The sequence below is a fragment of the Oncorhynchus gorbuscha genome, linkage group LG09 (assembly GCF_021184085.1).
Source record: "Oncorhynchus gorbuscha isolate QuinsamMale2020 ecotype Even-year linkage group LG09, OgorEven_v1.0, whole genome shotgun sequence".
NCBI classification, from domain to species: domain Eukaryota; kingdom Metazoa; phylum Chordata; class Actinopteri; order Salmoniformes; family Salmonidae; genus Oncorhynchus; species Oncorhynchus gorbuscha.
In genome coordinates, this window is record NC_060181.1 from 25,866,019 (window position 1) to 25,890,783 (window position 24,765).

Sequence of the window (24,765 nt, forward strand, 5' to 3'; positions counted from 1 at the left end):
TTTTGCCTTGATGAGAGCTTTGCACATGCTTGGCATTCTCTCAACCAGCTTCATGAGGTAGTCACCAGGAATGCATTTCAATGAACAGGTGTGCCTTGTTTAAAAGTTAATTTGTGGAATTTCTTTCCTTCTTAATGCTTTTGAGCCAATCAGTTGTGTTGTGACAAGGTAGGGTTGGTATACAGAAGATATCCCTATTTGGTAGAAGACCAAGTCCATATCATGAAACAACAGTCCATCATTACTTTAAGACATACAGAAAATGTCAATACTGTCATGTTTTGTCTTATATTGTCTTGTCATTTTGCTTTTCCTTCTGTTCGTTTTCCCCCTGCTGGTCTTTTTAGGTTCGTTCCCTTTTTTCTCTCTCCCTCCCTCTCTCTCTTCTCTCTATCGTTCCGTTCCTGCTCCCAGCTGTTCCTATTCCCCTAATCAATCATTTAGTCTTTCCACACCTGTTCCCTATCTTTTCCCCTGATTAGAGTCCCTATTTCTCCTCTTGTCTTCCGTTTCTGTCCTGTCGGATCCTTGTATATTGTTCACCGTGCTGTGTCTTTGTATCGCCCTGTCGTGTCGTGTTTCCCTCAGATGCTGCGTGGTGAGCAGGTGTCTGAGTCTGCTACGGTCAAGTGCCTTCCCGAGGCAACCTACAGTTTATGATCGAGTCTCCAGTCTGTTCTCGTCATTACGAGTGGAATTGTTTTTTATGCTTTATTTACCGCTCCGATTTGTCTAGGAGTATTGCATATTTCCTTTACTGGATTAAAGACTCTGTTTTCGCCAAGTCGCTTTTGGGTCCTCATTCACCTGCATAACAGAAGGATCCGACCAAAGAATGGACCCAGCGACTACAGACGCTCGTAACACTGCCGTCGAGATCCAAGGAGCCATGCTCGGCAGACACGAGCAGGAATTGTCTGCTGCTCGTCATGCCGTGGAGAACCTGGCCGCTCAGGTTTCCGACCTCTCTGGACAGTTCCAGAGTCTTCGTCTCGTGCCACCTGTTACTTCCTGGTCTGCCGAGCCTCCGGAACCTAGGGTTAATAACCCACCTTGTTACTCCGGGCAGCCCACGGAGTGCCGCTCCTTTCTCACCCAGTGTGATATTGTGTTCTCTCTCCAACCCAACACATACTCTAGAGAGAGAGCTCGGGTTGCTTACGTCATATCACTCCTTACTGGCCGGGCTCGAGAGTGGGGCACAGCTATCTGGGAGGCAAGGGCTGATTGTTCTAACAATTACCAGAACTTTAAAGAGGAGATGATTCGGGTTTTTGACCGTTCAGTTTTTGGTAGGGAGGCTTCTAGGGCCCTGGCTTCCCTATGCCAAGGTGATCGATCCATAACGGATTACTCTATAGAGTTTCGCACTCTTGCTGCCTCTAGTGACTGGAACGAGCCGGCGCTGCTCGCTCGTTTTCTGGAGGGACTCCACGCAGTGGTTAAAGATGAGATTCTCTCCCGGGAGGTTCCTTCCAGTGTGGACTCTTTGATTGCTCTCGCCATCCGCATAGAACGACGGGTAGATCTTCGTCACCAAGCTCGTGGAAGAGAGCTCGCGTCAACGGTGTTTCCCTGCTTCCGCATCGCAACCATCTCCCTCCTCTGGCTCAGAGACTGAGCCCATGCAGCTGGGAGGTATTCGCATCTCGACTAAGGAGAGGGAACGGAGGATCACCAACCGCCTGTGCCTCTATTGCGGACTTGCTGGACATTTTGTCAATTCATGTCCAGTAAAGCCAGAGCTCATCAGTAAGCGGAGGGCTACTGGTGAGCGCTACTACTCAGGTCTCTCCATCTAGATCCTGTACTACTATGTCGGTCCATCTACGCTGGACCGGTTCGGGTGCTACATGCAGTGCCTTGATAGACTCTGGGGCTGAGGGTTGTTTCATGGACGAAGCATGGGCTCGGAAACATGACATTCCTTTCAGACAGTTAGACAAGCCTACGCCCATGTTCACCTTAGATGGTAGTCATCTTCCCAGTATCAGATTTGAGACATTACCTTTAACCCTCACAGTATCTGGTAACCACAGTGAGACTATTTCTTTTTTGATTTTTCGTTCACCTTTTACACCTGTTGTTTTGGGTCATCCCTGGCTAGTATGTCATAATCCTTCTATTAATTGGTCTAGTAATTCTATCCTATCCTGGAACGTTTCTTGTCATGTGAAGTGTTTAATGTCTGCCATCCCTCCCATTTCTTCTGTCCCCACTTCTCAGGAGGAACCTGGCGATTTGACAGGAGTGCCGGAGGAATATCATGATCTGCGCACGGTCTTCAGTCGGTCCCGAGCCAACTCCCTTCCTCCTCACCGGTCGTATGATTGTAGTATTGATCTCCTTCCGGGGACCACTCCTCCTCGGGGTAGACTATACTCTCTGTCGGCTCCCGAACGTAAGGCTCTCGAGGATTATTTGTCTGTGTCTCTTGACGCCGGTACCATAGTGCCTTCTTCCTCTCCGGCCGGGGCGGGGTTTTTTTTGTTAAGAAAAAGGACGGTACTCTGCGCCCCTGCGTGGATTATCGAGGGCTGAATGACATAACGGTTAAGAATCGTTATCCGCTTCCCCTTATGTCATCAGCCTTCGAGATTCTGCAGGGAGCCAGGTGCTTTACTAAGTTGGACCTTCGTAACGCTTACCATCTCGTGCGCATCAGAGAGGGGGACGAGTGGAAAACGGCGTTTAACACTCCGTTAGGGCATTTTGAATACCGGGTTCTGCCGTTTGGTCTCGCCAATGCGCCAGCTGTTTTTCAGGCATTAGTTAATGATGTTCTGAGAGACATGCTGAACATCTTTGTTTTTGTCTACCTTGACGATATCCTGATTTTTTCACCGTCACTCGAGATTCATGTTCAGCACGTTCGACGTGTTCTCCAGCGCCTTTTAGAGAATTGTCTCTACGTGAAGGCTGAGAAGTGTTCTTTTCATGTCTCCTCCGTTACTTTTCTCGATTCCGTTATTTCCGCTGAAGGCATTCAGATGGATTCCGCTAAGGTCCAAGCTGTCAGTGAGTGGCCCGTTCCAAGGTCACGTGTCGAGTTGCAGCGCTTTCTAGGTTTCGCTAATTTCTATCGGCGTTTCATTCGTAATTTCGGTCAAGTTGCTGCCCCTCTCACAGCTCTTACTTCTGTCAAGACGTGTTTTAAGTGGTCCGGTTCCGCCCAGGGAGCTTTTGATCTTCTAAAAGAACGTTTTACGTCCGCTCCTATCCTCGTTACTCCTGACGTCACTAGACAATTCATTGTCGAGGTTGACGCTTCAGAGGTAGGCGTGGGAGCCATTCTATCCCAGCGCTTCCAGTCTGACGATAAGGTTCATCCTTGCGCTTATTTTTCTCATCGCCTGTCGCCATCTGAACGCAACTATGATGTGGGTAACCGCGAACTGCTCGCCATCCGCTTAGCCCTAGGCGAATGGCGACAGTGGTTGGAGGGGGCGACCGTTCCTTTTGTCGTTTGGACAGACCATAAGAACCTTGAGTACATCCGTTCTGCCAAACGACTTAATGCTCGTCAAGCTCGTTGGGCGTTGTTTTTCGCTCGTTTCGAGTTTGTGATTTCTTACCGTCCGGGTAGCAAGAACACCAAGCCTGATGCCTTATCCCGTCTTTTTAGTTCTTCTGTGGCTTCTACTGATCCCGAGGGGATTCTTCCTTATGGGCGTGTTGTCGGGTTGACAGTCTGGGGAATTGAAAGACAGGTTAAGCAAGCACTCACGCACACTGCGTCGCCGCGCGCTTGTCCTAGTAACCTTCTTTTCGTTCCTGTTTCTACTCGTCTGGCTGTTCTTCAGTGGGCTCACTCTGCCAAGTTAGCTGGTCATCCCGGCGTTCGAGGCACTCTTGCTTCTATTCGCCAGCGCTTTTGGTGGCCGACTCAGGAGCGTGACACGCGCCGTTTCGTGGCTGCTTGTTCGGACTGCGCGCAGACTAAGTCAGGCAACTCTCCTCCTGCCGGTCGTCTCAGACCGCTTCCCATTCCTTCTCGACCATGGTCTCACATCGCCCTAGACTTCATTACCGGTCTGCCTTTGTCTGCGGGGAAGACTGTGATTCTTACGGTTGTCGATAGGTTCTCTAAGGCGGCACATTTCATTCCCCTCGCTAAACTTCCTTCCGCTAAGGAGACGGCACAAATCATCATCGAGAATGTGTTCAGAATTCATGGCCTCCCGTTAGACGCCGTTTCAGACAGAGGCCCGCAATTCACGTCACAGTTTTGGAGGGAGTTCTGTCGTTTGATTGGTGCGTCCGTCAGTCTCTCTTCCGGGTTTCATCCCCAGTCTAACGGTCAAGCAGAGAGGGCCAATCAGACGATTGGTCGCATACTACGCAGCCTTTCTTTCAGAAACCCTGCGTCTTGGGCAGAACAGCTCCCCTGGGCAGAATACGCTCACAACTCGCTTCCTTCGTCTGCTACCGGGTTATCTCCGTTTCAGAGTAGTCTGGGTTACCAGCCTCCTCTGTTCTCATCCCAGCTTGCCGAGTCCAGCGTTCCCTCCGCTCAAGCGTTTGTCCAACGTTGTGAGCGCACCTGGAGGAGGGTGAGGTCTGCACTTTGCCGTTACAGGGCACAGACTGTGAGAGCCGCCAATAAACGTAGGATTAAGAGTCCAAGGTATTGTTGCGGCCAGAGAGTGTGGCTTTCCACTCGCAACCTTCCTCTTACGACAGCTTCTCGTAAGTTGACTCCGCGGTTCATTGGTCCGTTCCGTGTCTCCCAGGTCGTCAATCCTGTCGCTGTGCGACTGCTTCTTCCGCGACATCTTCGTCGCGTCCATCCTGTCTTCCATGTCTCCTGTGTCAAGCCCTTTCTTCGCACCCCTGTTCCTCTTCCCTCCCCCCCTCCCGTCCTTGTCGAGAGCGCACCTATTTACAAGGTACGTAGGATCATGGACATGCGTTCTCGGGGACGGGGTCACCAATACTTAGTGGATTGGGAGGGTTACGGTCCTGAGGAGAGGAGTTGGGTTCCGTCTCGGGACGTGCTGGACCGTTCACTGATTGATGATTTCCTCCGTTGCCGCCAGGATTCCTCCTCGAGTGTGCCAGGAGGCGCTCGGCGAGTGGGGGGGTACTGTCATGTTTTGTCTTATATTGTCTTGTCATTTTGCTTTTCCTTCTGTTCGTTTTCCCCCTGCTGGTCTTTTTAGGTTCGTTCCCTTTTTTCTCTCTCCCTCCCTCTCTCTCTTCTCTCTATCGTTACGTTCCTGCTCCCAGCTGTTCCTATTCCCCTAATCAATCATTTAGTCTTTCCACACCTGTTCCCTATCTTTTCCCCTGATTAGAGTCCCTATTTCTCCCCTTGTTTTCCGTTTCTGTCCTGTCGGATCCTTGTATATTGTTCACCGTGCTGTGTCTTTGTATCGCCCTGTCGTGTCGTGTTTCCCTCAGATGCTGCGTGGTGAGCAGGTGTCTGAGTCTGCTACGGTCAAGTGCCTTCCTGAGGCAACCTACAGTTTATGATCGAGTCTCCAGTCTGTTCTCGTCATTACGAGTGGAATTGTTTTTTATGCTTTATTTACCGCTCCGATTTGTCTAGGAGTATTGCATATTTCCTTTACTGGATTAAAGACTCTGTTTTCGCCAAGTCGCTTTTGGGTCCTCATTCACCTGCATAACAAATACAGAAAATGTCAAGAACTCTGAAAGTTTCTTCAAGTGCAGTCGCAAAAACCATCAAGCGCTATGATGAAACTGGCTCTCGTGAGGACCGCCACAGCAAAGGAAGAACCAGTGTTACCTCTGCTGCAGAGGATAAGTTCATTACAGTTACCAGCCTCAGAAATTGTAGCCTAAATACACGCTTCATTGAGTTCTTCTGTAGCTCAGTTGGTAGAGCATGGCGCTTAGAGACTTGCTTGAAGAAACACGAGCAATGAACATTAGACCTGTGGATATCTGTCCTTAAGTCTGATGAGTCCAAATTGAGATGTTTGGTTCCAACCGCCATGTCTTTGTGAGACACAGAGTAGGCAAACCATGGAGGAGGACGTGTGATGGTGTGGGGGTGCTCTGCTGGTGACACTGTCTGGGGTTTCTTTGGAATTCAAGGCACACTTAACCAGCATGGCTACCACAGCATTCTGCAGCGATGTGCCATCCCTTCTGGTTTGGGCTTAGTGGGACTATAATTTGATTTTGATTTCAACACAATGACCCAACACACCTCCAGGCTGTGTAAGGGCTATTTGACCAAGAAGGAGAGTGATGGAGTGCTGCATCAGATGACCTTGCCTCCACAATCACCTGACCTCAACCCAATTGAGATGGTTTGGGATGAGTTGGACCGCAGAGTGTAGGAAAAGCAGCCAACAAGTGCTCAGCATACTGTAAGTGGGAACTCTTTCAAGACTGTTGGAAAATCATTCCAGGTGAAGCTGGTTGAGAGAATGCCTAGAGTGCGCAAAACTGTCATCAAGGCAAAGGGTGGCTACTTATATATAATATCATATTATACTTAATATAAAATATATTTTAATTTGGTTAAAACGTTTTTGCTTACTACATGATTGCATATGTATTATTTCATAGTTTTGATGTCTTCACTATTATTCTACAATGTAGAAAATAGCAAAAATAATGAAACCCCCCTTCAGTAGTTGTGTCCAAACTATTGACTGGTACTGTATATAATTAAGTGGTGATAGAAAGACAAAAACAAGTGTGCTCAGGGATCAATTAACACTATATCAGTTAGACCTTGACGTGCTGAACTCTGCGTAACCCACAAATGAGTCTCACACACACACACACATAAAGGCAGTCCAACACCAGCAGTCCTTAAGATATAGTCATCCATTCCAGATAGTCATCCATAAACATGATGTATTAGTGCAGTACGAAGCTATTACTCATCCACTCTGTCCAAACTATCTCCCTGTGCTGCACCTCGTCCTCCTCTCCCTTCTGTTCTCAACCTCCCTAACTCAACACCCTCTCAGTCCACTGGGTCAGCTATAGACCTGAGCCACTTCACTGGTTGTGTATGTATTCTGAAGTTTACCTTGGGCCTTGGGCATTCCTTGGGCATTCCTTGGGCATTCCTTGGGCCCTTGGGCATTCCTTAGATAGAGAACCATTGAAAAACTGCAATATTTCCTTGATAGCCTTGTCTTTTTACTAAATGTTTTACCCCTAATTAGTGGTTCCTTCTTGTCTTTTCTGGGTCAAGGTAATTGACAGTACTTCTATGTGTTGTGTTGTAGAGGGTGGTGAATTGGTGGGGATATATACACCACTCTGTCACATCTATTTCCCCCTCAATAGTGAGATGATGAAGTGGTATTAATGGCTACAGTGTTTGAGTGACTGTAGAGACATAGCGTGCGCGTGCACACACACTCGTATGCGTACACACACACACACACACACACACACACACACACACACACACACACACACACACACACACACACACACACACACACACACACACACACACACACACACACACACACACACACACACACACACACACACACACACACACACACACACACACACACACACACACACACACACACACACACACACACACACACACACACACACACACACACACACACACAGAGGATGAAAGCAAGGACAGACAGTAACGTGAACAGAATAATGTGCCCACTCAAGTAGAGGACAAGTAGAGATCATAAAGACCGTTCTGTTCTCTTCTGATATCACTTGAACCAGACCTGATAACACTTCAGACTGGAGCCAGCTAATGGAATCTGAGACAATGTAGAAAGATACTGTGTTTTCATATGAAACTGGAGCACAACAGAAGCCAAGAGATAACACAGAAAATGTATGTAGCACTAAGAAACAGTTGACTTCTTAAGGAAGAACCTTTCACTCTGAAAAACAGGTGAAAACAAGTTAATGCTTAATAAATGCGTAGTATTGCTCTGTAAAGAGACCCTAACATTGGAAACAGTTTGCTCTGCCTCAGTTAACCACTATTAATTAAATGTACTCAAACTACTCCAGAATACCTCTTACTCTGTGGTTAGGGGAAGAAAAAACTAAGATCTTGGACATTGAACAGATAGATGTCTCACAACTCTAGTTTGGTCATGATGACATGAAAAACAGCAAAGATCTTGGATAGAGAAAAGATCAATAGATAAATGTTTGTGTATCATGTGAGGGAATGCAAACAAAACCAGGTCCATTCGTCAGTTTCAATAAGCCGTAACTTTTATTGCACATTCCTGTTTGGTCTTGCAACGACCTTTCACCTTTTGAACCGTTGACCTCGGTCTGGACTAGACACTTCAGTCGGGAGTAGGGTGAAGTTGCTCATAGAAACTGATCTAGGAACATATTTGCACATTCCACTCTAATGGTTAGGGTTTAGGCAGGGTAAGCTGATCCTAGATCTGTGCCTAAGGCCAACTTCTACCCAAGCAGTAACGCAGTCCGGAACCAGAGAAAGAAGGATGGACATTGGTGATATCACAGAGGAGAGTAGGAAATACATGTGAGAGCCAAGAGTTGACTGATCCTTCAGTTCCATTGAGCTCCATAGAATTCTGCTCCTTGTGACAGATAACTTCCTGGAGAATGTTGGGGCTTTATGACATCATTATCTAGTCCTTCTTAATCTGGTTCCTTGAAAATCTCCCACAAAATATACACCTGAACACCCTTCTGATACAGATACACATCATCATTCTTAGTTCGGATTTATTTTTCTCTTTTTCTGTGACAATACCTGCGACATGCTTCAAAATCTTCATTTTGGCAAACCACAAATAAATTAAAACACAAACATTCAGAGAACACAACGTGACAATATTTTTTAGGGTAGTCGGAAAGAAAAATATACATACAGAAAACAGAAATCAAGAGAACAAGAGAAGAGAAGCATTTTACTGTTCGTTTTTTACCCGACTTCGTTTTTTTCGTTGCTTTTCTTGAAAAAAAGATAGCTAGCTACCAATCACTTACCACATGCAGATATAATACAGAATCGATTCACTCAGTTAGTGTCTGCAAACTACCGATCTAAACTATATCACAAAATGATACTTTTTAAACCAGCAAACACCCAATTTGGAGATATTTCATCTTCTATTAATTGTTCACTTTACAGTAGATTTCTCCTCTCATCGCCCAGTGAAACACCCACAGCCAACCCTGACTTCACTGCCCACAAAAGAAGAGAGAAGACCATCATCAGCATTGACTTATGCCTCATCCCAAATGGCACCCTATTCCCTACATAGGGCTCTAGTCAAAAGTAGTGCACTAGATGGGTATTACAGTAGGGTACCATTTTGAAACCTACCCTTTCCCATGATTAGATACCAGATGGTGATTTCTGTTTCTTTCCCCAAGGGAGCATCACAGACACAGCAACCCCTCTCACACGCATGTCATCCCCCCTGATGAGGAACATACTGTATAAGAACATGCTGTATGAACATTGCCTTACACACAATGTAAAGCAAAAAATTAGATGTGTGGAGCTCCGGGAAGTGAGAGTAACAGAATGTCAGAGCAGAGCAGAGTTGGGTGTGTGTGTGTGTGTGTGTGTGTGAGTGAGTGAGTGAGTGAGTGAGTGAGTGAGCAGAGCAGGACATATGATGGCATCACTCTCACTAGTTATTCATCTGACAACTCTGTGTCTCTGTTCAAATTTCACCGCAATTAGCAGCTATCTCTCTGTAGTGCTCATTCACAGCCACACATATAATGCACGGCATAGGAGTGACTTGGAGGCTAGAGAGAGAGAGAGAGAGTGTGTGTGTGTGTGTGTGTGTGTGTGTGTGTGTGTGTGTGTGTGTGTGTGTGTGTGTGTGTGTGTGTGTGTGTGTGTGTGTGTGTGTGTGTGTGTGTGTGTGTGTGTGTGTGTGTGTAATTGTTATGAAACACACACACACACACACGCTTCTCTTCAGCCATTTTGGATTCCAGCTGACATTTTGAGAAGCCGGCGGGAAACATCAAAGCTTGCCACGCACCCTTCTCTCTTCCTCTTCCTCCCGTGTTCCCTCTCTTCCTCCCTCTCATCCAGACATCAATCAGGAGCTCACTGAGACACGCTCATCTCTCAGAGGACACTCGTTTATTATTACACCACTCCATCCTCACCAGGGCTCTGCTTTGTCCATCCTCATCCTCATTAGGGGTATCGTGTGTGTGTGTGCACATATGAATATCAGCGCTAAATATTGAGGAGTGTGTGTGTGATGTGCCGATGCAAAATAGCCACTCTGAAGTGTGTGGTGTACAATCCCATGGGGAACTAGTAGAGATGATCATTTCCTCTGGTCAGGACATCATCATCATTACCCCTGTAACAACATCTCCATACAGTAATAATGTACTAATACCATTACTGGCATACTGACGGTAAAGAGATCAGCATCGTACAGTTACCATCACATAGGAACACAATGAAAAGCCATGTTGAGACACGCACATCCATGAAAGCACACACACCCTTCATGTGCCTGGTTATTAGCTCGACCATCTGATATCTAAATCATGGGAATTATAGCTGCTGGTCTTCTCCTACATATGATAATATGACGAGAGAAAGAGAGAGAGAGTGAGAGGTGAGAGAGATTAAGAGAGAGCTAGAAAGAGTAGAGAGAGAGAGAGGGGAGAGAGAGAGAGAGGAGAGGGGAGAGAGGAGAGAGAGCGCTGTAGTTGACTGCCATTCTCTTCATCGTACAGAGTCTCTGGATATAAAACAAGTGATGTTTTTTCTCCATTAGAAATCAATAACCATGTATGCAAACACAGTGAGGTCTACATTTAGCCACAAAGAGGGAGACAATGAGAGAGAGGAGAACGGACGATAGAGAGATAGAGAGCACAGCTCTACATACATTACAATCTTCATGTTGCATTGAACTGTGAAAAACAGCACAGTCAAAAGGAAAAGAAAGGAACAGAGGGAAAAAGAAGAGAAAAGGAAGGGGTGAATGCGTGAGTTGCCGTCCTGCACAGCCAGTCTATTAAACATCAACAGGCTGGTTTGTAGGTAAATGATCAAGCAGGCAGAGGGGATGGAAAGTTTGACTACAGTTCAGTGCAGTGTGGTGTCAGCTTGGAGAGAAGGATGAGAGGAGAAGAGGAGAGGAGGGAAGGTGAGCAGGGAAGGTGGGGTACAGGTTGGAGAGGAGAATACATTGCCCTCTTCGCAGTAGTCTTTCACAGTCTTTACCCGTAGATCCACACAGTCTGTCTGAATGTCCCTCAGTGTGTGTGGGTGTGTGTGTGTGTGTGTCGGAAACCCAATCCATGGCCCGCTGTGACACACACTCCACTGACACACCCTCCACTGACAGACACACCTCACTCTGAACCCTCTACTCAGCCGAAGGGAGAGAAAGAGAAAGTGAAGGAGGGAGGGAACGAGGGAAAGAGGAGTGCAGCGCTGGAAGGATGTGGAGAAATGACGACTTGATAATGGCAATGATCGGCAAAGTGAAGAAGTAGACCTCGATGACGAGCGTTCGTTTGTTCATTTTTCTGAAGAGTTTCAGTGAGGTGATTGAAACAACAAAAACTAAAAACAAAACAACTGGAGCGGTGGAGCTGTAGTGTCAAGAAGGAGGAGGAGTTGAATTAGCGTGGTGTGTCGTGGTTAGCATGGCTAGCTAGCATCATGGCCAACCTCTTTCCTCAGCCGTCAGACACAGGGGGGGAGACCCAGCCGTACTTCTCGTGGGTCTTCACCAGACTCTTAAAGGTGGCCTCTGCCTCTTTGCGGCTAAAAGCCTTCTTGGACTTCCCTGCTTTCCTGCAGATACGCCCCTACGGAGAGAGAAAGGGAGAGAGAGGGAGAGACATGATTAGTACAGTATTTACATAATTCATTGCCTCAACCAATCACTGATACTATAGAGAAAGAGAGATAGATAATGAGTACATTACATCTGCATTCAACACGTCAAGTATTTTCACCCAACCACCATCTTCCATCTTGGTAATAAAAGAGCAACAACTGTATTTTCCTCGCACACAAAGGCTAATAATATATGTGGGAGAGAAGAATAAGAAAAGAGAGAGTGTAGGCGGTGCATGTGACACTAAAGCTCATCGATCTCTTAGCAACAGTGGCTCAGTCTTCTCTAAAGAGCATTGTGTGGGTGGGAGAACAAAATAACACAACATAAAGTCCCTGACTTTATCTTAAAAATGTGAATATTTAGCCTCAGTGGCACAATAAGGGGCATACTAAAGCTAATATAAGATGCACGGCTGATTCTGCCTTTGGAGGCATCGTGAATTGTTTTAAATTACATCATCTAATTTATGATTCACCTCTGGAGCATAACGTGTCGGAGAGTCAACTCACACACCCACGTACACACAGGCATGGAGAAAAAGAGAGAGAGAGAAGTGCTGAGAAAACACAGGCCAGAATGGCTCCTTGCCACCACAATGTTAAATCAGTTTCCATTGGTCACACTTAAACCACATTAAAAAGTAATGTATTAAAGAGCGGCTAAGTGTCTAGACGTCATTTTGGGTCATAGGGATCAAGAAATCTCCTCATGGCTCTGGTGAAAAGTAGTGCATGATGCTGACTCTCTGCATCTGAAATGGCACCCTATTCCTTATATTGTTCAATACCTTAGGATGTCATTTCTGGTCAGAAGTGTTGCACTTCATGTAGAACTTGAGATTGTTTCAGATACAGCCATTTTTGTGTCAAATGAAGGGCTTGTGTGTCTGGTCGGCCATTTTGTGTCTTGAGGATGCTGGGGGTGAGTAGGATGAGATCATAATGCTGAGTGGTCAGGTGATTAGCAACACAGTTTCCATGTCTGACTGAGCTGGTTAATGAGACTAAGTGACTCAGACAGATTAGAACAGGAACATAATAAGAACAGGAGGATCATCAGCTCAGGACTAAGGCTGTGTCTCAAAAGTTAGAGTGGTAGGCCCACTATAGGGAGTATCTCAATTGCATGCTCCTCGCGTCCTCTCTCTCCTCTCTCTTCGCCTCTTTCTCAAAACCCATTGAAGGAGAAGGTCAGAGGGGGGGGACCTCTGACTTTCTCATCCAATGTTTTTTTTTGAGAGGAGAGAGGACGCAATGAGTATGCAATTGAGAGTCTCCCATAGACTATTGATATGCTCGCTCAAAGGCTACCCTTTTCTCTCAAAACGACTAGAATGACTGGAAAAGTGAAAAACGTTTGGTATTTTACCAGGCAGAGGAATCCAGAAAAGACTTCAGTCGTCGAGACAGACACAACCTTCTTATGAATAAATCACTGAGTTCCTGAAACCTAGGACCCCTTCCTAAGAGGTGAAAGGTCAACTGCTTGCCTACCTAATCGTTAGCTTGGTGTAATCCTGTCCATGTCTGAATAATATTATATTATGTGCCAGTTGCCGCTGTTACAACCACGGATTTCTATATACATAGATGACTGACAGGGAGACTGGCCAGTGGATTAACACACACCCATTGTTAGACCAATGACAATACACACACACATACACGCACGTATGCACAGCAGAAACTCTAAAATCTCATCAATTATGACCAATTAACCAATTAAATTTGAACCAATTTCCTGAATTGTCTTGCACTGATTGAATTAAACTGGATATCACAGCCATTTAAGAGCAAGGCCTTATTTCCCCTTTCCCCTAATCCACCTTGCCTGGAAGAGAGCAATGTAGAGACTGATGACCATGTGGCTTACATTGCATCAATCAACAATATCACTCCATCGGTCAGCACACACATTAACGTGCAACGATTATTTCCGTCCCTCTAGCCACCACAGCAGTTATTTCCTTCCCCTTAGCTGTGTGACGATTATTTCCGTCCCCTGTCTGACCTGTGCACTGGGTATTAACTTCCCCCTTGCCAGGGTGCCTATGTTTGCCAGGGGACAGGCTGCAGTGGTGGTGTGTGTGGACAGACTAGGGACAGAAATAACTCATTCCTGCCTTAGGGCATGTCCAGGCAGATGCTTAAACGAGACAGAAATAACATTGAGAGATATATAGAGAGAGAGGGGAGCAGAAAAGAGATGGAGAGAGAGAGGGGAGCAGGAAAGAGATGGAGAGAGAGAGAGAAAACACAGAGAGAGAGAGTGAGAGAGAATGAGAGTGTGTGTGTGTGTGAGAGAGAGAGAGAGAGAGAGAGAGAGAGAGAGAGAGAGAGAGAGAGAGAGAGAGAGAGAGAGACGAGAGAGAGAGAGAGAGAGAGAGAGAGAGAGAGAGAGAGAGAGAGAGAGAGAGAGAGAGAGAGAGAGAGAGAGAGAGAGACAGAGGTCGAAAGAGAGCACTCATGAGCTCAGTGAGGTAAATGGGCAGCCTTTCTAAAAGCTCTTTGATTTGAGAATTAAAAAGAGGAAATTGAGCTTTAATTAACTCTCTAATGTTAAGAGGGAGGGAGTCAGAGAGAGGACAGGTGTGTGTGTGTGTGTGTGTGTGTGTGTGTGTGTGTGTGTGTGTGTGTGTGTGTGTGTGTGTGTGTGTGTGTGTGTGTGTGTGTGTGTGTGTGTGTGTGTGTGTGTGTGTGTGTGTGTGTGTGTGTGTGTGTGTGTGTGTGTGTGTGTACGTGCGGATGTCTTGGTGAGGTTGTATTTGCATCCAGAGTGTGTTGAGGCTGTACACTGCAGTAGTCTGTCATTGTTTATCTAGTTCACTTAAGCCTTCCCTCCCTCGCTTGCTCACGTCCAGTGGGACACACACTTGTCCATTGTGTGAAGTGAAGTGGTTGATGGGTAATCTTGTGAATGGAGATCAGTCAATGGGCCAGGCGACGCTCCGCTCAGTGCCCCAGTGCATCTTGGGAAGTGGATTTGAACCTGGGATGATTGCATAACACCGAGCTACATGTACCAGAGAACAGGATCAAGATGAATAAACATGCTATGGGACTGGAGAGGTGGACATATTATCAACACAACAACATATCACTGAAGACTTCTTGTTGACTGTGGAGATTAATGTGCAATATGCAAACAGATATACTGGAATTGCAATATGACGTGATGTGATGTCAACACATCATGTCTGATTGTGTGTAGCTTGTGCAACATGCAAATATACAGTACCAGTGAAAAGTTTGCACACCTACTCATTCAAGGGTCTTTCGTAATTTTTACTATTTTCTAAATTGTATAATAATAGTGAAAACATCACCACTATGAAATAACACATATGGAATCATGTAGTAAGTAACCAAGAAAGTGTTAAATAAATGTATTTTTTATTTGCGATTTCTCAAAGTAGCCACCCTTTGCCTTGACGACAGCTTTGCACAGTCTTGGCATTCTCTCAACCAGCTTCATGAGGTAGTCACCAGGAATGCATTTCAATTAACAATTGTTAAAAGTTCATTTGTAGAATTTCTTTCCTTCTTAACGCGTTTGAGCCAATCAGTTGTGTTTGGACAAAGTAGGGGTGGAATACAGAAGATAGCCCTATTTGGTAAAAGACTAAGTCCATATTATGGCAAGAAAAGCTCAAATAAGCAAAGAGAAATGACAGTCCATCGTTACTTTAAGACAAGAAGGTCAGTCAATCTGGAACATTTCAAGAACTTTGAAAGTTTCTTCAAGTGCAGTCGCAAAAACCATCAAGCGCAATGATGAAAATGGCTCTCATGAGGACCGACCAACACATGAAAGGAAGACCCAGAGTTTATTAGAGTTACCTTCCTCAGAAATTGAGGCCCAAATAAATGCTTCACAGAGTTCAAGTAACAAACACATCTCAACATCAACTGTTCAGAGAATAATGTGTGAATCAGACCTACATGTTCGAATTGCTGCAAAGAAACCACTACTAAAGGACACCAATAAGAAGAGACATTGACTGGTGGAAATCTGTCCTTTGATCTGATGAGTCCAAATTCAAGATTTTTTGTTCCAACCGCCGTGTCTTTGTGAGACGCAGAGTAGGTGAATGGATGATCTCCGCATGTGTGGTTTCCATTAGGATGAGTTGGAATGCAGAGTGAAGGAAAAGCAGCCAACAAGTGCTCAGCATATGTGGGAACTCCTTCAAGACTTTTGGAAAACCATTCCAGGTGAAGCTTGTTGAGAGAATGCCAAGAGTGTACAAGCTGTCATGAAGGCAAAGGGTTGTTATTTCGAAAAATCTAAAATATTACATCTATTTTGATGTATTTAACACTTTTATGGTTACTACATGATTCCATATTTATAATTTCATAATGTTGATGTATCCACTTTATTCTACAATGTAGAAAATAGTAAAACTAAAGAAAAATCCTTGAATGAGTAGGTCTGTCCAAACTTTTGACATGGTACTGTATTTATAAAGGGTTTGTAATAGGTTTATAAGTAGTTTACATCTATTATAGTTCATTTTCTGTAGCTGTGCATCATACAAATAAATGTATAGAGGGTATGGGTTTATAAACTGTTTATAGACTTTTACTAATCTCTTCCTGACAAAAGATGAAGTGTAGAAAGGTAAAACATTTCAGAGTAAATTTGGTCTTAATTCAATAATGGTCCTCTCTGGATGTGGTTAGTTTCATGGTCATGACCACTGACCCAAATAGCTGTGATAACATGTATGATAACACTGATAATCAGACAAGGCCAAACCGCTCCTAAAGACCATGCAGTACTTGAATTGGAGTGGTGCACCTCACATTTTCTACTGCTTGAGTACCGCTTATAGAATAATCACTTGGATATTAACTCTGGTACTGTAAAATTAAAGAACCAGCACTTTTTTCATTCAACTTCAATCTAGTCTAGTACACAGCAATGGGGAAACCATAGGAATGTATTGTCTTTCTATTCAGTAATTATATCATCCTCCCATGCAGGAGACCACAGAGTAGCATTACTAGTAGCATTCAAGTAGGAATTACTGTGTTAGTTTCACGTTTGGTATGTGGCAAACCACTCACATGGGAAATCAGGATACACATACAAACGCACAAGCAAAGACGCATGTGCACGCTCAAGCTTGCATAATTAATCAATATTGTTTTCATTAGCAAACTGGAGGAGGAAGGCACTGGGATGTAATTAGTGTACACTGACTGCAGAGCTGCTCTCTCTCTTTCTCTCTCTCTCACACGCTCTGTCTCCCTTTTAATATCACCCCATCAGAGTGTAATCACAGATAAGATGGAAAAAACAAACTGCTAATCAAGATGCGCGCGCGTGTGTGTGTGTGTGTGTGTGTGTGTGTGTGTGTGTGTGTGTGTGTGTGTGTGTGTGTGTGTGTGTGTGTGTGTGTGTGTGTGTGTGTGTGTGTGTGTGTGTGTGTGTGTGTGTGTGTGTGTGTGTGTGTGTGTGTGTGTGTGTGTGTGTGTGTGTGTGCGTGTGTAGGCTACTGTGTTTGTGCATGTGATTGATTGAGCAGCATTTAACTGCATTCTGAAGGCAAAAATGTCCCCCTTGAAGCAGAATAATGATCACCAATTCCCCAGGAGAGCATTTCCAGTAGCAGCCATGATAGTTGAGTCTCCTTCACAGGCCTAAGGCCTCAGGCGGTGGGCCTGCTGCTCACAATGCATCATTAGGGACAAATATATTAAGTCAAATTAAATATTTGAGATGATGTGACCAACACCAATCTAGATTATCGATGTCTTTGCTATGGATCTCTTTGGGTGTTCTTCTTTACATTGCCCATGCATTTACGGTTGTGACCACATCATATGTGTCAATGTAACTATATAATTTGAAATGATACGACACTGAGTGTACAAAACAATAAGAACACTGGCTCTTTCCATGAAATAGACTGACCAGGTGAATCCAGGTGAAAGCTATGATCCCTTCTTGATGTCACTTGTAAATCCACTTCAATCAGTGTAGATTAAGGGGGGGTTAAAGATTTGTTTGTTTGTTGATGAGACATGGATTGTGTATGTGTGCCATTCTGAGGGTGGTAGTAGGTGTCAGGTGCAATGTTTTAAGTTTGTCAAGAACTGCAATGCTGCTGGGTTTTTCACTCTCAACCGTTTCCCGTGTGTATTAAGAATGGCCCACCACCCAAAGGACACCCAGCCAACTTGACACAACTGTGGGAAGCATTGGAGTCAACATGGGCCAGCATCCCTGTGGAACGCTTTCGACCCCTTGTAGAATACATGCCCTGACGAATTGAGGCTGTTCTGAGGGCAAAGGGGGTGCAACTCAATATTAGGAAGGTGTTCTTAAGGTTTTGTACACACAGAGTACGGGATAAACGCCAATGTTCTGTCAATTACCTTGTAAATAATAGACGTCGCAGAGTTCATTTTCCAAGGTAATGTACAGAACGGAGGCGTTTATCCCGCTTATATACCTGTAAATATAACATGTTTTCGGGTATATTTTCAATTTGATAATGAATTCATACTTTCTCCTCTTTCCACTATGTTCTATCACCAGTTGTTAATTATTTTTGTTATTTCGATATGTACATCGTTCGTTTTTTATGTTCCGTTGCCAGCCAACGGTTGCTTGCTAACTAGCCAACTCCGCTAACACAGTTACGTCAACCTGAGCCAGAATAACAGCAAAGTAGCAGCATTCACGTTTGTTTAGCAACATCTGTTTTGTAGCAACATCTATTTGGATACATCTGACCATAACAATGCCTGGTTTTGAACATTTGCTACCTCGTCAGGACACTGTTCATTGCAGGAGTCGAGGAGATCGCATTGCAAATGAAACACTTAGCACTTAGTTTGTTGCTAGCAAATCTGCCAATATAACAACCAAATTGAACAGTATCAGTGTCTGAAAACAGCTGATTAAACTAGAAACATGAAGGACGTTTTGACAGCACAGCACCACATGCGACATGACTGCAACATTGTTGAAGGACCAGAGAAATGAATGTTCATCACGTTACGTCGTCGGAAGATGCTGCCAGTGTTGCCAACCATTTTCCAAGGAAAGTAGTTGTTGGTTGCTGAATTTGTCGCTAGTTGACGCCAATTTATGCTGTCTCTCATGTTTTCTATTTATGTCACGACTTCCACCGAAGTCGGCTCCTCTCCTTGTTCGGGCGGCGTTCGGCGGTCGACGTCACCGGCCTTTTAGCCATCGCCGCTCCATTTTTCATTTGTTTTGTCTTGTTCCCCGCACACCTGGTTTACATTCCCTAATCACATTGTGTATATATATTCCTCTGTTCCCCCCATGTCATTGTGTGGTATTGTTTTTCTAATCCTGTCATCTCCTCCCTTGCCCGGTCTCCCTACGGCCCTACAGACTGCGGAGGCCTTGTTGACACAAGTCTTAACAGGACTACGGGGTGCCTGAGGATATAGTGTCTGATCGGGATCCTCAGTTCACATTGAGGGTCTGGAAGGCGTTCATGGAACGTCTGGGGGTCTCGGTCAGCCTTAGCTCAGGTTTTCACCCCAAGAGTAATGGGCAGGTGGAGAGAGTAAACCAGGATGTGGGTAGGTTTCTGAGATCCTATTGCCAGAACCGGCTGGGGGAGAGGACAGTGTTTGTGCCCTGGGCAGAGATGGCCCAGAACTCACTCCGCCACTCCTCCACTAACCTCACCCCCTTCCAGTGTGTATTGGGGTATCAGCTGGTTCTGGTTCCTTGGCATCAGAGTCAGACCGAGGCTCATGCGGTGGACGACTGGTTCCGGCGCGCGGAGGAGACATGGGACGCTGCTCGTATTAACCCCTCGTTCCATGTGTCTCTCCTCAGGCGAGGTGGCTGGTCCAATCCAGAAGTCTGAGGTGCGGGAGGTTCCCCCGCCCCCTCTGGACATCGTGGGGGCCCTGGCGTACACTGTGTGTTCCATCCTGGATTTGAGGTGTCGGGAGAGGGGCCTACAGTACCTCGTGGAGTGGGAGGGGTGCGGTCCGGAGGAGAGGTACTGGGTTCCGGTGGCGGACGTGTTGGACACCGAACTGCTGCGGTAGTTCCACTGTCTCCGGCAAATCGCCCTGCACCTCGCCCTACGGGTCGCCCCCGAGGCCGTGTTTTGTGTTACGTGTTTTATGTGATGCGCCAGGCTGGTTTTCCATGTTTATTTTCACTAAGTATGTTTATTTGGTAAACTATAGCTTTTATGACTGTTTTCGCGCTTTGCACTTTTGCCATTTTTGCTGGAGGTTTTGACGCAGTTGCGTCGTCCGTCTGCTGTTTGCTCCTGCAATAATAAAGTGTGAGCCTGTTCACAACTCTCTGCTCTCCTGCACCTGACTTCGCTACCAGTACACACACCCGTGACAATTTATTTTATTAGGTAAGGTAACTAGGTAAGTAAGTTAAGAACAAATTATTTTTTACAATGACGGCCTACCGCGGCCAGACACTAACCTGGACGACGCTGGGCCAATTGTGCGCCGCCCTATGGGACTCCCAATCATGGCCGGTTGTGATACAGCCTGGAATTGCACCAGGGTCTGTAGTGACGCCTCTAGCACTGAGATGCAGTGCCTTAGACGGCTACGCCACTCGGGAGCCCAAGCTCATGCAATGATAAATTATCCAAAGTAAAATATAATATTTGAAGGAGAACAACAAGGAACCAAATTAATACATTCACTTCACTTGCTGCTGAAGACCGAGAGGCTAGAGAGGACTGAGAGGCGGGGGGAGGGGTACAAGTGATGGGTGCACACACACGCAGCAGCCGGCTAAGGCGGAGCCGCAAGCGGCACAGCTGAGCTCGGCCGAGCAGGCACACACACCAACAAGAAAGTCACTCAATCAAACAAAAGTTGCTGTTTTTTCCCTCATTTTCCTCCAATTTCAGTTTGTGTGGTTGTTGGTTTAGCTTTTTGTTACTTTCTAGCAAGTGCGGTCTCAATGCAGTAATATATATTGACATCATGATTAGGTGTCTCTTTACATCCCGATATCGGATGCATGACTTGACCTTCGCCTCTCCCGAGCCCTTTGGGGAGTTGCAGTGATAAGACAATATTATAATTACCAATTGGATATCGTTAAATTGGGGCAAAAAAGGGGTCAAAATTACTACAAAAATAAAAAGCAACGAGACTTTTGTCACATGATCCATTCGAAGGTTCGGGATTCCGACCCGGTTGTCATGTCAACACAGCTGTCAGTGCTGAGCAGCACAACCCATTTACATTTACATTTAAGTCATTTAGCAGACGCTCTTATCCAGTTATCCAGAGCGACTTACAAATTGGTGCATTCACCTTATGACATCCAGTGGAACAGTCACTTTACAATAGTACATCTAAATCTTAAAGGGGGGGGGATACTTATCCTATCCTAGGTATTCCTTAAAGAGGTATGAACCCATGATCATGATTGACAGATCAAGACACTTTTATTCAGGAGATGTATAAAAATGATTGTACATGGTTTAGCAGTCAATAAATGTAATTGCTAAGTGAATCAATTTCAACTGACCAGTTTCCACTGAAATTGTCCACCATTAACTATGATAGCTAAGTTTATATCATTGCTTGCCTGGTTAGCTCATTGCAAGCTAGCGAGCTGTGATGTGTTTGCAATGTCATTTTGGCTACCTAGCTAAATTATACAGGCTGCAGTTATTTTATATGCTTGCTGTTACAATAACCAAACGGTTGGATAAACAAATACTTTGTGAAACCACAATGTAATGCAGCAGATGACATGGTGTGAGTTTAGAATTCTCAAACAAGCAGCTTCAATTTGATTGACTGCTGCATGCAATTTTAATCGGGTTTGAGTTGCTTCATGTAACAGCAAAGTTGCTTGATGATGTCACTTGCAACCTTCAACTGCAACTAAAAAGTAAAGGTAAAAAATAAACCCCTCTTATGTCGCTGGGGGGGGGGTCCTTGATATTTTTTACATAAGTTCCTCTTGTCATGCACAAATGCACCTGTTAAGAAACTACCCGTGAGAACTGTTAGAGCTCCCTGGATCGATGATGAGTTCAATAATTGTATGGTTCAAAGAAATGATGCAAAAAGGTGGCTAACAAGTCAGGCTGCTCAGCTGATTGGTTAACCTACTGTCAATTGAGAAGTGTTGTGACTAAAATGAACCACAAAAAATAATAAATAATATTACCAAACAAGATAAATTACGAAATTAAACTCCCATGCTCACCTATTCCATATCTCGCCATTTATCAAATGATTTGGAGTGACCTTGTCATTCTATGTTAGACATTTATTTTCCCCACTAACGGTGAGGATTTCTGGAGGTGATAAAGGATGATGCATTCCGATGAAAAGGTAGGAGGATGAATATGAATCTCACACAGAGTAGAGAACATTCAGAGCACAGCTGCGAAATGGCGGCTGTAATGTCACAGCTAAAGATGAATCACGTCTAAAATGTGGAGATAGATTTCTGCTTCTCTCTCCTTCGCCCTCTCTCTCTGAGACGGGGGAGAGAAATAGGTCTCACAATATGAGATCTGTATCACAATAAAACAACATTCCGATTCAACACAGTTTGGCAGATATGAACACGGGTAAGCTACTACATTGACAGCTTTTACGCAGTACGGTTACACTAAACATTGCGCATGACGCATGAATGTCAAGTGTCAACATTCAACACCAAGACTTTACCGTCCACTGCGTCTAGTGTTTCAAAACAACACGCACAAGGGACTGGGGGATAGAGACCCATGCATTAATAAAACAAATAGATCCTCACCTGTCCTTTTACGAGACTTGCGGCAAATTGCCTCATCACGGCTTCCACTGTGTAGGCGCTGGACCATCCGCGGGGGGTTAACAGCTCCATACATATCGCTCCGCCATCCAGCACGTACCCGTTTTCCAACCGGGGGGTGAGCACCCGCATGAAAGGCGGGGAGAAGGGGAAATTGTCGGGGAAAGAGACATTCAGCAGTATGAACTCGGTGTTCGTTTCTTTCATGTCCTGCCACAGCGCCGAGTCTTTGTCTACCTGGTGGAGCTTGACGTTCCAGTCAAATAGGTTGTCGTCGACCAGCTCGACCGTTATAAAGTTGTCTCCCAACCGCCGGATCTCCTGGAGTTCCTTCATGAGTCTTCTCGTCCGGACTTGGGTGCAGTGCTGCCGGTGAGGGGCTAGTGGTGGTATCGAGGCACTGGTCGCTGATTTCCCAACCCCGATCCCACCTCCTCCTCCTCCGCCTCCCATCTGCTGTTTCTCCTTGGTGTCCTTGGCCTGTTGCTTATCCTTTACGGACGGTTTGTCCTTGCTGCTGTGCTGATCCAGCTTCTTCGCTTTTATCTCGGGGGTGCTGAGGAGGTTGTTGGTCTCGTTGGTGGTCTGAGAGTGCTGCTTGGTGTTGTTCTTGGTGTTCCCCTTGGTCCCCTTTAGCGAGCCCTGGTGATGCTTGGGGTCCTCTGTGTCCCGGTCGTGAAGACGAATCAGACCGATTTTACGCAGTAGAGTGGCCATTATGTCTCCGCCGAGCGCAGGGGGATCGAGATTCACGATTCTCCCTTTATAGCCAACCACTGATGTTAGACGGTGAAACCGTAAAAAAAAACCTTTGCACCGCAATCCCTCAGCTATACTGCAGCCTCTGGACAGACGCTTGCACGTAGCCTATTCCTTCTTCAGTGCATCATTCTGACGAGGTCCGACTGAAAAAACACACACACCATTAATAAACCGATGAACTGCTGTCTATTCGTTTTGCAGTTTAATGAATCTGCCACTGAAGATAAAATAATCCTATTCAATAGTAGCGTAGTGGACTGACTGTGTTGTAGAAATTGACTGCATTCCTAGTGGCGATCAATGGCTGCTGAATATCGCTGCTATTATCCAATAAACTACATAGGGTACAGAATAGATAGCTGCTTTGAAATATGCATTTACACTGTTATTACTCTTATAAACGGTTATAATTCACACATAGTACACCACCTCTATTTGAATATACACATCGATTTACCATTTCTAATTCCGTTCGGAAAAATTAAACCCTCAATGTCCTCGTGTAACCTATGCGACGAAAATGCGAGTCTTCAGCTGCATTGACAGCAGCTATTACAGTGGATCGAGAGGGATATTAAACGGTTACCATCCAACAAAGCGAGCTAAAGCCTTTGATTTAACTGCAGCTGCCGCGACACTGTCTCTAATGTTACTGAGGACGAACCAACCCCGCTAATCCTTGGCGAGGACTCACACAATCCTCGTTAGCTCGCTGCGCTCACACACACACAAATAGCAGCGGAAAGGGACGACCGGCCAGACGTGGGTTGGCTTCCGCTGCTCTACCTGGTTTGAATGGTTAATGATGTGGAGAGAGGGGGATAGATGTGGACGAAACAGGAGAAAGTGAAAGTGGGCTGGGCTTCTCAGCCAATGTCATCCTATCATAGCCGATACGTAAGAGCTTTTCCCACTCCCGTAATATAGGCCTATATGCCTCAGGGCTGGGGACAATTCCATTTAAATTCCAGTCAATTCAGAAAGCAGGGTTATGTCAGCATTAGTGGGACATCAGGTGTACTGGTACATTTTCGTTAGATTGTACTGAACTATGGTAATTTTGCAACCCATGCACAACAAAAGTTATTTGGTTTCTCCTGAATGTGTTCTGTGTATGAACAAATAGCTGCGGGTTAGTGTGACGTCATTGTAGTGTGTCAGGTTTCCTAGATGGGATGACCCATTAAAACTCATGAAACACCGCCATACATACAGTGGCTTGCGAAAGTATTCTCCCTGCTTGGCATTTTTCCTATTTTGTTGCCTTACAACCTGGAATTAAAATTGATTTTTTGGGGGGGGGTTGTATCATTTGATTTACATAACATGCCTACCACTTTGAAGATGCAAAATATTTTTTTATTGTGAAACAAACAAGAAATAAGACCAAAAAAACTCAAACTTGATC

The 24,765-nt window shown here is 45.3% G+C and overlaps 1 protein-coding gene across 1 annotated transcript; it reads right to left on the bottom strand.

The window, feature by feature from the left end:
- Positions 1-8,180: 8,180 nt before the first annotated feature.
- LOC124043324 (ubiquitin-conjugating enzyme E2Q-like protein 1) lies at positions 8,181-24,165 on the bottom strand. The gene is made up of 3 exons (XM_046361824.1): positions 23,815-24,165; positions 22,578-23,500; positions 8,181-11,775 (listed from the first exon to the last, which is right to left on the bottom strand). The coding sequence occupies exons 2-3, from the start codon at positions 23,310-23,312 to the stop codon at positions 11,644-11,646; spliced, it is 867 nt and encodes a 288-aa protein (XP_046217780.1). The 5' UTR covers positions 23,313-23,500; positions 23,815-24,165; the 3' UTR covers positions 8,181-11,643.
- Positions 24,166-24,765: the final 600 nt, after the last annotated feature.